This window comes from Ornithorhynchus anatinus, chromosome 5 (genome assembly GCF_004115215.2).
Source record: "Ornithorhynchus anatinus isolate Pmale09 chromosome 5, mOrnAna1.pri.v4, whole genome shotgun sequence".
Taxonomy (NCBI): domain Eukaryota; kingdom Metazoa; phylum Chordata; class Mammalia; order Monotremata; family Ornithorhynchidae; genus Ornithorhynchus; species Ornithorhynchus anatinus.
In genome coordinates, this window is record NC_041732.1 from 41,365,057 (window position 1) to 41,381,763 (window position 16,707).

A 16,707-nucleotide genomic window follows, 5' to 3' on the forward strand; every position below is an offset into this window, starting at 1 on the left:
GGAATGGGGAAGAACAAAGGGAGCAAGTCAGGGTGATGAAAAAAGGAAGTGGGAGAAGAGGAAATGGGGGGCTTAATCTGGGAAGGCCTCTTGGAGGAGATGTGCCTTCAATAAGTCTTTAAAGGAGTGGCAGCTATTAAGATTTAGTTTTGGGACATTACAATTTTCGTATATGCAGTTCTACATGTGAATAATGCACATTTCACTCACCTCACCACCCCCAACACCAGAACTTCTCTTTTTGGGCTCTACCCCTTAGTTGGTGATTCAGTCCCTTTTATGGATGCTGAGTGCTGATACTGTTCCAGTGTAAACTCTGTCTCCCATGGGCATTCACCCAGTAGGTTAGTCATTTCCTCTTCCCCTTCTATCCTGGGCCTGTGTTTCTCTAGTTTCCCTGGATCTGTTCTGAATTATAATGGCAAAGTAGCAGGCAAAAACTGTGCCCATGTGGCCCTTGGCATGTGGCTGGCACTCAGTGTTGAATTTAATAATTCCTAATTGAATGATTGAATAATGAATTAAATTATTATTATTCAATTCAATTATTAGGAATTCAACTCCTAACAAGGTTGGAAGCAGCAGCATGACCTAGTGGAAAGAGCCTGGGAGTCAGAGGACATGAGTGCTAATGTTCAGCACATGTTCACCACAGGCTTGCTGCATGACCTTGGGCAAGTCACTTCACTTCTCTGAGCCTCAGTTCCCTCATTTGTAAAATGGAGATTCAATTCCTGTTCTCCCTCCTACTTAGACTCTGAGCTCCAGTCACTTGATGGACTTGATGATTTTGCATTTACCCAGAATGCTTAGTATAGTGCTTGGCACATAGTAAAGCACTTAACAAATAATATGATTATTTTTATGATTACTATTACTGTGCTTGGGGGTTGGCCTATTCAGAGTTCTGTTCTTGCATCAAGGTCTCTTTGTTGGGATGATGTTTCCCATCTGGTAAATCAAAAGCCAGAAGCTGCCAGCCAGTCACTGAGAGAACAGGGCTCAGTGAGTCCTGGCTGTAGACAGCAGTACATGGGAACAGATGAAGGGTCAAATCTCCCACATTATGACTTGGAGGGACTGGGAAATACAAGGTACTGGAGACCCTACTATCACATGCATTGTAAGATGCAGAAATAATGAACAATAGTCACTACAGAAAGCGGAGTGGGAAGTGTAGACCAGTGGAAAGAACAAAAGCCTAGGCGTCAGAGGACCTGGATTCTCATCCTGCCTCTGCCACTTGCAGCCTGTGTGAGTTTGGGTAAGCTATGTACTTTCCCTGTGCCTCAGTTACCTCATCTGTAAATTGAGGATTCAATCCTACTCCCTTGGACTTAGATTGTGAGCCCCATCTGAGTCACAGACTGTGTCCAATCTACCCCAGTGCTTAGTACAGGTCCTGGCACACAGTAAGTGCTTACCAAGTACCATGAAAGCATTTCTAGCTCCCCCAAAGTCAAACTTTACCTTAATGTGTCTGGTGCTTATAACTTGAGGGGACAGAAGATAATAGAATAGCAGCTAAGCGAACTTCTAGTCAGAGTAGAAAAAGAATTATAATGGGAAGAAAGAGCTAGAGGCACTCTTTTGGCAGGTTCTGATAAACAATTGGTATTGCCTTCATTCTAATAGATGGGAATGTTACAAAGTGAAGATTCACTGCTTGGGTTTGGGGTGTGGAGAGATATAGGGGAAGAGACCCAAGGGAAGGTAGCTGGAGCAGAGGGCTTGATTTGGGCCCAGTTGCAGTAGCAGGAGCTGATTGCTTCTGCCCCAGGCTTCCTCAAAGGGGCCCTTTGGATTCCCAGGTCACAAGGCCACAGCAGGAAGCAGAATGCAACACCCAAGACTGCAGCAAGCCTACAGGTCAACACTGTTGCAACAGCAGGGCACTGGTCTCTGAATTATGTTAGTTGTTGTTAAGAGCAAAGCTCTCAGCATTCCAGGTAGCTGATGGGCCTGGGGGTAACCTCTGCCCCCCCAGCCCAGTACTTTTAGGATGATCCAGGACACACAATGATGGAAGGAAGACTTGAACACAGTTTGTTCCCTGATGGATAGAAACCAGGGGCTACTTGGATAAACAGCCATCACTGAGAGTCAACGACAGTCATCCTTTATTTAATCAATTCTATTTATTAAGCACTTACTGTGTACAGAACACTTTACTAAGCGCTTCGTTGGTAGACACATTCCCTGCCCACAGTTAGCTACAGTCTAGAGGGAGAGACACATTAATATAAGGAAATAAATTTTGGATCTATACATAAATGTTGTGGGGCTGAGGGAGAGGTTATTAAACAGTGTAAGTCCAAGGGCAAGGGTGATGCAGAAGGGAGTGGGAAAAAAGGAAATGAGGGCCTAGTCGGCAAAGGCCTCTTGGAGGACATGTGCCTTTAATGAGGCCTTAAAGGTGGGGAGAATGATCGTCTGTTGCTATGTGCAAAGAAGGCATTCCAGACTAGTGCCAGGATGTGGGCAAGAGGTCAGCAGTGAGATGAATAAGATTGAGGTAAAGTGAATAGATTAGCATTAGAAGAGTAAAGTGTGCAAGCTGGGTTTTAGTAGAAAAGTAGAGAGGTAGAGAAAGAAATTATAAGAAAGAAAGAAAGAAAGAAAGAAAGAAAGAAAGAAAGAAAGAAAGAAAGAAAGAAAGAAAGAAAGAAAGAAAGAAAGAAAGAAAGAAAGAAAGATGTGGAATTAAAACACCATCCAGGAACTCATGGAGAGTTCTGGGTAGGCTCCAGCCACCATGACTGAACCAAACTTCCTAACCAGATAAGGTCTGAGTTGGGAATAAATTAATAACCTGAATGGGAAAAGATCACCACAGAGCATCCCAAGAACATGCAAATTTGTGAGGTAATGCTTATGCTCACTGTCAGAGCCAGGCTAAGGAACCAATAAACAAGCCATACCATTTAGTCCAGGTGTTGCTTGAATGCTTTGCTTGGGGGAAAGCTGGGAAATTGTTTAGTTGAAAATATCCCCAAATTAAGATAATGACCTAACTTTTTTACCCAGGGAAATGGGAGGGAGTGTCTGGCCAGGTGATCTAACTCTAAAGTAAGGGTCGCTGGTTGGGTATGTGCAGTGTGACTTGTGTCCCCTTGGGTTGTGCTCTGGTTATGATGAGAATAATGGGAATTATGTTTTGCTTATTCAATCCTGAAAAAATTGGAGCATCTTGCTAATAATAGTATCATGGTATTTAAGTGCTTACCTTGCGCCAAGCACTTTACCATGTGCCAAGGCAGATAGCAAATTAGCCACAGTCGCTGTCCCTCATGGGACTCACAGTCTGAGAAGTGGGGGCAGGTATCTCACTCCCATTTTACGGATGAGAAAACTGAAGTGCAGAGAGGTTAAGTGACTTGTCCAAGGACCCACAGCAGGCAAATGGCAGATCTGGGATTAGAACCCAAGTCTCCTGACTCCCAATCCTATGCTCATTCCAATAGGTCAGGCCGTTTCTTCCTAGCTTCACAAGCGTTTCTTTAAGCATGTGTTTGTGTGCATGCATGTCCTCAAATTCATACAGCCCCTTGCACACAAGTATAGTTTTAAAGTTTTCTTAGTTTCTCAGAGCACTCTAAATCCAAGTTGTTCAGTTTCAAGGGGAGTGGCTTGCCAACAGTATTCAGTTTGGACTGTTTCCAGAATTCCTGATTTCAGAATTGACCTATATCTGTGATTTAAAAAAAAATAGAGCCACAGGAGAAAATAGCCATGATGTGCCCTCACTCCCTGCATTTCTCATACAATTCAAGTGAGTTTACAAATAAGATGTCACTTGATATTCAGTGGCTTTCTCCCCCGCATCCCCCTAAGTAATGTGCATTGTTACATTGAAGGAGAACCTCTAAGTAGACGTCTCACAATACACCCTCAGAGTTCGTTTGAGTCATTTGGGAACCACCCTCGTGGTTGTGGCAACAATTACAAATTACATAATTATGCATTCAAAGGAAAAAATGAGAAATCACTGATATGGAGCTTTTAAATTCTGAATTAAATTTCTGGGTGGACATCCATACTCTCCTTTAGACTCTAAACTAGTTTTGGATGGGCAACGTGCCTACCAGTTTTGTTATATTGTACTTTCCCAAGTTCCTTGTGTTCTGCACACAGTAAGCGCTCAGTAGGTATGACTAGTTGATTGGTTCTTGCTATCTTGTTTGATGGTTTATGTTTCCTCCTTAATGCAGTCACTTCTCTGAATGTGTTGGACATCCTGCTGCTCTTTGACTGCTCCCTCTCTTCCGCACCTCTCTCTCCTGGGGAACCATGTGAAGAGTTCTATGGCACTTGTATTAGTCTCCTATTTCCATGTGTGACTATTTCCTTTAGGCGTAAAAAAATTCCGCATCGCTTTCCCATCTCCTGGGTCTATCCCATGTTTCATCAGAGGGGATTCAACAGACCTGACAGGTCAGCTTCAGCTGGAGGGCTTTCCCACAGGGCACTGCTGTTAAGTTTGGGTCACTAAAAATGATAATCATTTTTTTTCATGATATTCATTAAGTGCTTACTCTGTGCCAGACACTGTACTATGTGCTGGGGCAGACACAAAGTAGGGCACAGTCCATGTCCTACCTGGGGCTTACAGTCTTAGTTCCCATTTTGTAGATGAAGTAACTGAAGCACAGGGAAGTTAAGTAACTTGCCCAAGGCCACAAAGCAGACAAGTGGCAGAGTCATTCATTCATTCAATATTTATTGAGTGCTTACTGTGTGAAGAGCACTGTAGTAAGATCTTGGGAGAATAAATTACAACAATAAACAGGCATATTTCCTGCCCACCACAAGCTTCCACTCTAGAGCAGGGGAGGCTGACATCAATACAAATAAAGGCATTACAGATATGTACACAAGTGCTGTGGTACTGGGAGGCAGGGAAGACAAAGGGAGCAAGATAGGATTAGAACCCATGTTCTTCTGAGTCCCAGGCCATACTGCTTCTCTATTCTCTCTATCCAGCCTTTTGGTGTTTTTATTTTATTTTTTTTCCTGTCAGGGAAGTGTTGATGCATCCTGCTCGGGAACTCTGATGCTCAGTTTCCTTTCAGATGGCCCCTCCAATGTCTTCACTCATTTTGCACTTTCAACAGTTCTCACCTTGGTTGGGCTTTTTCTTTACTTTGTATCTTTTTAACTATAGGGAGGCAGGTTCTATTTTTGTAGTGGTATTTGTTAAACACTTACTATGTGCTGGAATAGATACGAGGTAATCAGGTTGTCACAGTCCACGTCCCATATGAAGCTTGCAGTCTTAATCTATTGCATTCCCATGGACAGAGGATTGAGGGACTTTTCAAAATCATAACCATATTGGTTCCCTCTGGCTCTGGGACCCTCTCAGAATAAGCAGTATTTTGTGCATATTCCTCTCTGTAAGCTTAGAGGGAAATTTGTCTTCATAATCTTCTTTTCAGGCGTTTTCCATCCTTGCCAGCTTTGTCCCTTGACTTGTTCCACCCAGAATTGGCTGGAGCACCACAGCAATCCAATAGTGATTTCTGCTTGCCCTACTGCATTTTTACTTCCTTGTGCACAATGGATTTCCTGGGTTTCCTTTGGAGTCGAATTGTTTGACTTCTTACTCATTCCTTTCAGATGAAGTATGCAGAATCAGGGTGATCCCTAACTTGGATAGCCTACAATAGCACTAGTTAGAAGTAGGGTGGTCTAGTGCAAGGAGTACAGGCCTCTGGAAGTCATGGGACCTGAGTTCTAATCCCAGTTCTGCCTCTTGCTCGTGGCTCAACCTTGGGCAAATCACTTGACTTCTCTGTGCCCCAGTTTCTGCATCAGTAAAATGGGGATTAAATACATGTTTTCCCTCCCCCTTAGACTGTCTGAACCCCTTGTGGGACAGGGACAGTGTCTATGATGTGATTATCTTGTATCTAACCCAGTACTTAGTACACATAGTAATCCCTTGACAAATACCCTAATTATACATTCTTATTATTATTTTTGTCAGAACAATAGCTCAGTGGACATTAAGGAGGTTCTCAGGAGTCTAGAAGAAATAATGTTCTCCTGTCAGGAGAATTTTAGGTATATTGCTTATTTCCCTTGCTACCTCTTCCCCAGCACCTCACCAACCACTGTGAACCTAGGAAGCTTTGTGAACTGATCCCATTCTGGTGAATAATCAAGGGAGACTTGGGGGGTGAATGTCACCCATTTTCAGTTTCTGTGCATCTGTGTGCTCCCTAATGGCAATGTCTGCTAAATCTTCCCTTCTTTGCTATCAGGATAGAAGGTGCCCATTTAGGAACCCCAAAACGTAGAGAAGCAGCCTGGCCTAGTGGAAAGAGCACAGGCCTGGGAAGCAGAAGATATGAGTTCTAATCCTGGCTCTGCCACTTGTCTGCTGTATGACTTTGGACAAGTCACTTAACTTCCCTGTGCCTCAGATTCCTCTTCTGAAAAATGGGTATTAAAACTGTGAGCCCCATTTAGGACATGAACTGTGTCCAACCTGATTATGTCTGTATCTACCCCAGTGCTTAGTACAGTGCCTGGCCATTAGGAAGTGCCCAACAAACACCTTTTTTAAAAAAAAACCTACATGCAGAATACTAACATTTTGGTTTTGCCAAAATCAGTGTTGAAATTGTGTCCAAGCATGATAAATGCTCAGACAATCTGGCCTGTCACAGTCTAAGTATTCAAATAGTTGGATGGAAGATCATCTGTAGGCTTGAAAATCAGGATTCGTTCTAGTTTCTCAACTCACTGCTAGCCACCAAAACACTGCTATACTGATCAGCATTATTCTATGTGCCTTATTTTACTGAAATAAAGATGGGATTATTCTCCATAATAGCTTTGTAGGCAGCACGTTGCCTTTGAAAACACATTTTGCCTATCAGTTCTGGACATCAGTTATTCGTCTGTTCCCAGCCATTACCTCTCCTGTTCCTCATTCCAATTAACCTATGTTGTCCTGCTGTTTTTTCTCACTATTAAGATTTCTTTAAAATGCTCCTTAAGTGCCTGAATTATGAGGGATATACTATTAATCATCATTTGATTTAGTGGAATACAGCATGAAAAGCTACAATATTCTTATGCCTTTTCATCATCTTCTTTGGGATTCCCTTCAAAATCCTAGAAATGGAATTCATAAGACAATTGTTCTGCTTTTCAACCTTTTGTGACAGCATGTGAATTTTTATTGAAAAATTCATTTTTGGAATGTCACCTTGCAATGTCATAACAAACGGCATGATATTCCATTACCTAGATGATATCCTATATGATAGTAGTGGAGGGCTATTGAGCTGTTTGATTATACTTGGACCTTGCCCAGCAAGACTCTGAGCTAGACATCCTTGAACCCTGATTTAATGCCCAAACAACTTGGTCAAATCAAGTCCCTTGGGTTCTTTGTGCCCAACTCGTTTATAAGTGAGAGATGCCTAGCCTGGGCAGTTTCCTTGCTTTTGGCCCTGCCATGTACATAGGTGATACAGTAGTATTGCTTTGGATGCTTAGAAAGAAAAATACCAGTCTGTTAAAGGATAAAATGCCGGTTTTCTAAATGAAAATGCTCTTTGAATTCCAAGCCCTGTTGTGAGCTGTTTTGGGCCAGGAAAGAAATGGTCTCTAACAGAGAAATGATCAATGGTATTTATTGAGTGCTTATTGTGTGCAGAACACCATAGTAAGTGCTTGGGAGAGCACAATACAACAGAGTTTGTAATCACATTCCCTGCCCACAACAAGTTTACAGTCTATGTCCAAGATAAAAGTGCCACTATAGCAAAGCAATGGGGACTAAATATTGATGCCTCAAAACACAATGTGGCCTAGCGGAAAGAGCATGGGCCTGGGAGTTAGAGCATCTGGGTTCTAATTCTGGTTCCACCACTTGTGGGATGAATAACCTTGAGCAAGTCATTAACTTCTCTGTGCCTCAGTTCCCTCATCTGTAAAATGGGGGCTAACCCTATGTGGGAAAGGGACCGTGATCAACCTGATGATCTTGTATCTACCCCAGTGCTTATTACAGTGCCTGCCATATAATAAGTGCTTAACAAATACCAGAAAAAAGTCCCAAGGTCAGTTTTCTTTGGTTACCTCAAAATTCAGCCTAGAGTCAGGCTGAAGCTCTATGTAGAGGAGAGCAGGCAGTGATGGCACTTGAAGATACTGTACCCAAGAGCATGGGACTTTATGTGTGTTGTTTTGGATATGTAGCTGAACGTCAAACTTTACACTTTACACAAGTCAGCCCATACATAGAGCCTCCTCCAAAGGAACCCCTGATCCCTCCCCTACCTTGTTCCAGAGCTGATGGTCTCCCCCTCACAGCCCCTCCCTGAGCTTGGTGCAGTTTGGCAGTGGCAGTTGGCAGCGGGAACCAAGGAGGTAGGAGCTGGAGTGTTGAAATAACAACTCCCCCAAGGAGATCATGCAGCCTTCTTCCTGGCAAATGAATAATCAATGGCCTAGGGATCCATTACTTTGCCTCCACAATCAGAACAAAATCCCCGCTCACTTTTTGGTTCCTGTCTAATTTAAATGCTCCTGATCAATCAATCAACTGTATTTATTGAGCACTTACTGTGTGCAGAGATCTCACTAAAGTATGAGATTCTGTCAGAAGTGTGACCTTAAGTAATTTGCAAATGGGCCAAGCAAATTCAAATTCACCAGGGAAATGTCAATTCTGTTGTCCATAGACCCTAGTCCCTTTCACAGACCTGGGGATGAACTTCAGAGTGACTCCTGTCCAAAAGTTATCTTGAGGTGTCTGAACTGTGAACCTGTTGCGGACAGGGATTGGCTGTATTTGTTGCTGAATTGTACTTCCCAAGTGCTTAGTACAGTGTTCTGCATACAGTAAGCACTCAACAAATATGTTGAATAGTGAACTGTCAAGGCGCCAAGTTGATTTTTTTGAAGGATGAAAGTACCTTGGAGAGCTAGGGAGTTTCACTGGGCAGCATGATGAAGATATTACTCAAAAGGTCAGCTCTCAGAGACTCAAGAAGTGATTCCTGCATTTTGGGATGAATTTTTTTTTCCTTGTTAGCACACACCACGTGAAAGTGCAGTTGCCTCAGTTCTTGGGAGTGTTTTCCTAGCCTAGCTAAGGCAGTTGAAATTCAAGCATATTCAACTCTTTACTAGGCTAGGAAAATAGTCCTGGAACCTCTAGGCTGTAAGCTTGTTGTGTGCAGGGAATGTGTCTGTTACATTGTTATATTGTACTCTCCTAAGCACTTGGTCTGGTGCTCTGCACACAGCAGACAAGTGGTGGAGCCGGGATTAGAACTCAGTCCTTCTGATTCCCAGGCCTCTGCTCTATCCACCAGACCACGTTGCTTCCCAGGAATCGCTTGTTCTGCCCATCTCCATTCTGCCACTCAGCTGTCTGGGTGTTACATTCTGGATGTAAAAATATCCATCCTGCCAACTGGTCTGAGGGCCCAGATCAGAGTTTGACTCTCCTGTGACAAAATGTAAAAAGCAGTATTGCCTAGTGGAAGGAACCCGGGCCAGGAGTCAGAGGATCTGGATTCTAATCCCAGCTCCACCACTTGTCTGCTCGAAAACTTTGGGCAAGTCACTTACCTTCTCTGGGCCTCAGTTACCTCATATATAAAATGGGCATCAAGACTGTGAACTCCATCTAAGACAGGGACTATGTCTAATTTATTATTTTGTCTCTATTTTAGCACTTTTATTTTTATGGTATTTGTTAAATGCTTACTATGCGTCAAGCACTGTTCAAAGTGCTGAGGTAAATACAAGTTAATCAGGTTGGACACAGTCCCTGTCCCACGTGGGGCTTACAGTCTAGGAGGGAGACCAGATATTGAATCCCTATTTTGCAATTGAGGAAACTGAGGCACAGAGAAGTGATTTAATAATAATAACGATGATGGTATTTGTTAAGGGCTTACAGTGTGCCAAGCACTGTTCTAAGCATTGATTAGTATGGTATTTATTAAGTGCTTACTATGTGCCATGCACTGTTGTAAACAGTGGGGTAGATGCAAGATAATCAGGTTGTCCCACATGGGGCTCACAGTATTAATCCCCATTTTACAGGTGAGGTAACTGAGGCACAGAGAAGTTCAGTGACTTGCCCAAGGTCACACAGCAGGCAAGAGGCAGAGCCGGGATTAGAACCCATATCCTCTGATTCCCAAGCCCCTGGCTCTTGCCACTAGGCCATTTACCCAAGGTCACAGAGCACTTAGTCCAGCACTTAACAAATACCATAAAATATCATAACAAAGACAAGGGAATCATGGGTGGGAGAAGTTTCATTAAAAAGAAAATGCTGCTATTCTTCACTAACTTTTCTCTCCATGCGTTTCCCTGCTTTCAGGCTTTGGACTCAGTCCCAGTGCTTGGTGATTTGGATACCTAATGCCTACAGGTTTCTACTTTGGATTTTTAAACACTATTTAACGTTTCCAAGACACTAAGTCAGCTTAGTCTCAAATCCACTTTGTTTCTAACTCCCTTTCACTTTTCTGGAAAATATTTGATTATGCAACTGCCACCCATGAAACAGAAACATATGCTTCCATGGAACATTTCCATCTGTTTGGTCTTCTAGGGAGATGTGTATACAGCAAGATGGGAGAATTCACCTGACCGTTGTTTACTTTGGAAAAGAACAAATGAGCGAAGTCAAAGGAATACTTGAAAATACTTCCAAGTGAGTATAATTTGCATGTCATCACCTTACTAACTGGGTGAAATTCTGATACCTATGTTCAGAATCCTGCCAAATGCAAGTAGAATATAAATTTGATATGATTTTTACTCTTCTGACTTATTTGAGCTGAATGGGGAGGGTGAGGGCAATCAATATAGGAGGCTTATACCTTTATCCAGGAAAAAGAGCTCTCCTATGCCTACCTGCAGTCCTTTTATTGTGGGGAATTGGGCCTTTTTAACTCAGTCAGTCCCCGAGAAAACAGACCTAAACAGGATCATGTAGAAGTCTGTGGGCTGATTATCTTCAGCAATCATTACTCACTAGACTGGGGAGGGAACATGACAGCCAATTCTGTTATATTGTAATATTGTACTCTCCCAAATGCTTAGTACAGTACTCTGCTCACAGTAGGTGCTTAATAAATACCACTGAATGATTGTTTTTGTCAGGCTGGTGAAGTCCACTGGCTCTCATTTCTTCTGCTCTGATGAGGCAACTTTGACCTTTCTTGAAGGAAGGAAGGGCTGAAGCTCCCAGGTTTCTATCTCAGGCTGAGGGGCAGACAGGTCACAGTCTGTAATGAGTTCTGTTTCAGGCCTAGTCAGTAAAGATCGATTCCTGCTTTTAGATCTCCTGCACTTAGTACTCTCCTTATTCCTGGACAATTCATTCATTAGCCACTTGAGAGATCAGAGAGGGGGAAAATGATGGCTGAGCTAGGAACCACACTGAAGCCCTCCAAGCCATTATGAGATTTTTTTCCCTCACTTCCAAGATGAGGCAAGAGGGAGAAGTCATTCTTAGAAAAGATCATTTGCGCTCCCAAGTGCTCCAGGGTCATGAGAGCAGAATCCTAGAAAGCATTATCTGCTGGGACATGTGTCCAGCTGCTAAAGCACTTGGCTGAGCCTCAGAGGTGGGAAAGGAGCCCATTAAGGACATAGGCAATTACAGAGTTCGGCAAGTGTCCTTAAGGCCTTATCAGGATCAACCTCTGACTTCAGGCAGGGCAATAATTAAACCAGCCGGAATAAATTGTTTCTTGTTTCTTTTGTCAATACCTACAGAATGGAGACAGGTAATCTTTTTTAATGTTTTATCACTCTGACCCTCAAAAAGGTCTTCCTAATGTTCAACAGAGTGCTCTCAATGCAAATTAAATCAATTTCCTTTGGTTTGGTCATCTGTGGATCTGAGGAACAGCTGTGTTCCCAAAACTATTTAAATTTTCCTCAAAGGCCCATTTTCTATTCCTTTAGTTATCTATTTATTCATTTTGTTCCTATTCTTCCATGACCCACACTGACTCTGCCCCGCTCATCCTAAACTGCAGAGTTTCACCAAGGTGGTAACTAGAGGAAGCTGGAGCGAGGTGGGAAGATGGGGAAAGCAAGAGGCAAAATATGTATTAAAGAGAATAGGTGTAGAGGTGCAAATGAGGTGTCAAAGAGGGTGAGTCTAGTTTGGGTGTAGTAAAACACCCCTTCTATAGCTACATCTCTTGAATCTGCCCTCTCTTCTCTAGCCAAACTGCTATCACTGTGATCCATGCACTTATTTCCCTCCTCGATTACTGCTGCAGCTTCCTCGCTGACCTCACTGCCTCCTGGTTCTCCCTTCTCCAGTCCACACTTCGCTCTGTAGCCTCAATCATTTTTCTGAGAAACTCAAAAACCTTCTGCAGTTGCCTCTACAACTCTGCATCAGATAGAAACTCCTTATTACCGGCTTTAAGACATTCAATCAGCGCTCTCCCTCCTACCTTACCTTGCTGATCTCTTTTTTGTAAATGGTATTTGCTAAGTGTTTACTATATGCTAGGCACTGTACTAAGCACTGGGGTGATACAAAGTAATCAGATTGGACAGTCTCTGCCCCACATGGGGCTCACAGTCTTAATCCTCATTTTATAGTTGAAGTAACTGAGTCCCAGAGAAGTTAAGTGACTTGCCCAAGGTCAACCAGCAGACCTATTGTGGAGCTGGGATTAGAATGCAGGTCCTTCTGAATCCCAAACCTGTGCTCTTTCCACTGGCCCTGCTGTTTCTCTACTCCAATTCATCCCACACACTCCACTCCTCTAATTCCAGCCTATTCTCTGTCTTATCTTTCTCTTGTCTATCTCACTGCCAGCCCCTTGTTCACATAATAATAATAATAATGTTGGTATTTGTTAAGCACTTACTATGTGAAGAGCACTGTTCTAAGCGTTGGGGTAGATACAGGGTAATCAGGTTGTCCCACGTGAGGCTCACAGTTAATCCCCATTTTACAGATGAGGCAACTGAGGCACAGAGAAGTGAAGTGACTTGCCCACAGTCAAACAGCTGACAAGTGGCAGAGCTGGGATTCGAACCCATGACCTCTGACTCCCAAGCCCAGGCTCTTTCCACTCAGCCACGCTGCTTCTCAGGGCAGGGACTGTGTTCAACCCTACTTGCTTGTATCCACTTAGTATAGTGCCTGGTGCATAGTAAGCGCTGACTACTTGTTTCGTTGTCTGTCTCCCCCGTATAGACTGTGAGCCCATTGTCGGGCAGATATTGTCTCTCATCCTCCCTCTGGCCTGGAAATCCCTCCCCTTTCATATCCAACAGACTACCACTCTGCTCATCTTCAAAACCCTCCTAAAATCACACCTCCTCTAACAGGCCTTCCCCTGACTAAGCCCTCATTACCCCTGTCTGCCCTTTCTTCTGCATCAGCTGTACGGTTGTCTGTGTATCCCTTTAGCATTTTGATATTTGTTCCAGTCCCATAGTACTTATGTACATATCCTTAAACACTACTATTTCCCCTAGTTTATTTTAATGTCTGTCTCCCCCTGTAGATGGTAAATTCCTCATGGGTAGGGCTCCTATCTACCAACTCTTTTATATTGTACTTTTTCCACATGCTTAGTACAGTGCTCTGCACACAGTAAGCACTCAATAAATACTACTGATTGAGAATCTGGAGAAATGTCTAAAGTAATCTGCTTTTCCCTGCTGCCACAAATGTTTTTATCTATGTGAATTCATAAAAGCCCTGAATTAGACATGTTTGCCCTACCAAATTGTGCTTCTGGTGTGAGAAGGAATCTAGGGTTGTAGGCTTAGATGTGGTGACATAAGGACCACCCAGGACCTCCTTTTCAAAGAAATACTGAAGAGAAGATAATCATGAGCAGCATCAATTAGTATTTATTCATCCCTCCTTCTGTTAGTATGGGGTATTAAAGGTTCTTTTGATCTTGAGGGACTTTGCCTGAGGAAATTAGAGCTGTGTTCAGCAGGGTGTAGGCCGGAGGCTTTGGGGGAAAAGTAAGATTGTAGGAGATGGAGAGTCTTTGTAAATTGTAATCTTTGAAACTTGTAGTCCCAAGGAAGCCATATCTGTGTTTCTAGAGAGACAATTTTCAGAAACACTTGGGATGGGGGTGACATTGTCGCCCCTGCTTTGCCTATGGATCTGCAGAAGGGAACCAGAGCCCCATGTTACTGAATCTGTATGTTGATTTTTCATGGCATAGCTGCTGTGGCCTTTGTGCCATGCTGGGAATAAAGTGGCAGTGGTGAAACAGAATTGTGCTTCATTGCGTGCCCCTGTTGTGAAAGCAGCATTGTATGCACTAGAATGCAGACAGTGATGGTGGGCTTAGTCTCAGTTTTACTTATTTGTTAATTTTTTATGATATTCATTAAGTGCTTGCTATGTGCCTAGCAATCAATCATATTTATTGAGTACTTTCTGCATGCAGAGCACTGACCTAAGCTCTTGGGGGAATACAACACAACAATATAACAGACACATTCCCTGCCCACAACAAGAATGCAGTCTAGAGAGGACACTGTACTAAGCGCTGAGGTAGATAGCAAGCTAATCAGGATAGATGTAGTCCATGTCTCCCATGGGGCCCACAGTCTTAATCCTCATTTTGCAGGCGAGGCAACTGAGGCAAGGAGAATAATAATGATAACAACTGTGGTATTTGTTAAGCGCTATGTGCCAGGCACTGTACTAAATGCTGGGGTGGATACAAGCAAATCAGTTTGGACAGAGTAGTCTTGGTCCCACATGGGACTCGCAGTCTTAATCCCTGGTGTACAGATAAGAGAAGTTAAGTGACTTACCCAAGAACACATAGAAGGCAAGTGGGGGAGCTGGGATTAAAACCCAGGTCCTTCTGACTCCTGGGCCCATACTCTATCCTCTAAGGCAACACTGTTTGTTGCTTCAACTGCCTCCCTGCTCTATAAGAAAGGGATAAGCCTGTCGTTATACCTACAGAGTGACACTCTTATTTTCCTCTAGCCTTCTAACCCTCTATCTGGATGTTGGGTTTCTGGGAAGGAGAGGGTATCTGAAAGGCCAGTTGGGAGGACCCAAGATACTGCCCTGTGGTCTCTCATTACCATGTTGGACTGTGGGCCATCATCAGTGAGTGGAGAGATGGGGAGGACGCAGCCACTCCACATTTGGCATGCTGCTGGCCCCCAAGCTCAAAAGGAAAAGCCGCAGATTGGCGGTGTGTTATATGATTAGTATAAAATGCTGGGGATTTTGTTACAGACAAACCTCTGTAAAGTCAACTTCTGGGGATTTATTATAAACAATAATGGTTATTTGAGTCTAAACCATTGCAAGTCACCATTGATTGCATTCTTTTTTCTTACCCTGCCAATAAGATTCTACACACTGAATCCTCTTGGTATTAGTCCCCAGGAGTGTGAACATCCATTTTATTATTCCTGCATCTGTTAGTCAGATTTTCTGGTGAACAGTGATTTTGGCAGCACTCTTCCTTTATCTCCCCTTCCCTCCACCCTCCCAGAGTGATCCAAATCAGTCAGTCAATCGAGCAATCGGTGGTATTTATTGAGCACTGACTGTGCAGAACACTGAACTAAGTGCTTAGGAATATAATAAAACAGAATTAGGGACATCTTTCCTGCTCACAATGAGCTTTAGTCCCCTGGAGGATTCCTATATAGGGGAAGAGGGGCCTAGGGAAAGGACCTCACCCTCAGCAGCCACTTAACTTCTCTGTGCCTCAGTTACCTCATCTGTAAAATGGGGATTAAGACTGTGAAATCCCATGCGGGACAGGGACTGTGTCCAACCCGATTTGGTTGTATCCACCTTCATGCTTAGTACAGTACCTGGTACATGATAATTTTGGTATTTGTTAAGCGCTAATTATATGCCAGGCACTGTACTAGGCGCTGGGGTGGATACAAGCAAGCTTATAGTCTAGATCCCCATTTTACAGTTGAGGTAACTGAGTCACACAGAAGTGAAATGACTTGCCCAAGGTCACACAGCAGACAAGTGGTGGAGCCAGAAAGTAAGCACTTAAAAGATACCACAATTATTATTTCTCCTCTCCATTTTCCCCTCCTCTGGGGAACCCGCACAGGAACTTGAGGGATAACTATACCTACTGGCCTAAATATTGTAGGGCCAAGGAGCAGTCAAACCTGGTCGAGTGTGGAGTGGAGCTTTGGCCATCATGGAAGAAAGCTGCAGGAGATGTGGTGTTGGGAGGGAGGTTAGAAGAGTCCAGCCAGGACCTGCTTTAAGAAGTCTGTTGTTTTTTTTATGGCATTTTTTAAGAGCTTACTATTTGCCAGGCACTCTACTAAGTGCTGGGGTAGATAAGAGCTAATCCGATTGAACACAGTCCCTGTCCCACATGGGACTCACAGTCTCAATCCCCATTGTACAGATGAGGCACAGAGAAGCAAAGTGACTTGCCCAGGGTCACACAGCGGACAAGTGGTGGAGCCGGGATTAGAACCCAGGTCCTACCGACTCCCAGGCCTGTGCTCTTTCCACTAGGCTATGCTGCTTCTCACAAGCTGGTGTCTGTGCTCCTACTTCTCCTGTCCCCTTTGACCCTGAAAGATGCCAAGGATGTGCATTTATCCTGCCATCCCCACAACCCATCACTAACTCTACAGTCCAACTGGCGAGGGCTCTATCTCCCTAAATCATCTCAACTGGCAGAGTGCCCAGAGGGCTCTAAA

The 16,707-nt window shown here is 43.6% G+C and overlaps 1 protein-coding gene across 5 annotated transcripts in view; it reads left to right on the top strand.

Moving 5' to 3' along the window:
* CSGALNACT1 (chondroitin sulfate N-acetylgalactosaminyltransferase 1) overlaps nucleotides 1-16,707 on the top strand; it is a 258,159-nt gene that overhangs the window by 210,053 nt on the left and 31,399 nt on the right. For all 5 annotated transcript variants that reach the window (XM_029066246.2, XM_029066245.2, XM_029066247.2 and 2 more), the window contains one exon: nucleotides 10,595-10,696. In XM_029066246.2, the coding sequence (XP_028922079.1) occupies nucleotides 10,595-10,696 (102 nt within the window). The remainder of the gene's footprint in view (nucleotides 1-10,594; nucleotides 10,697-16,707) is intronic.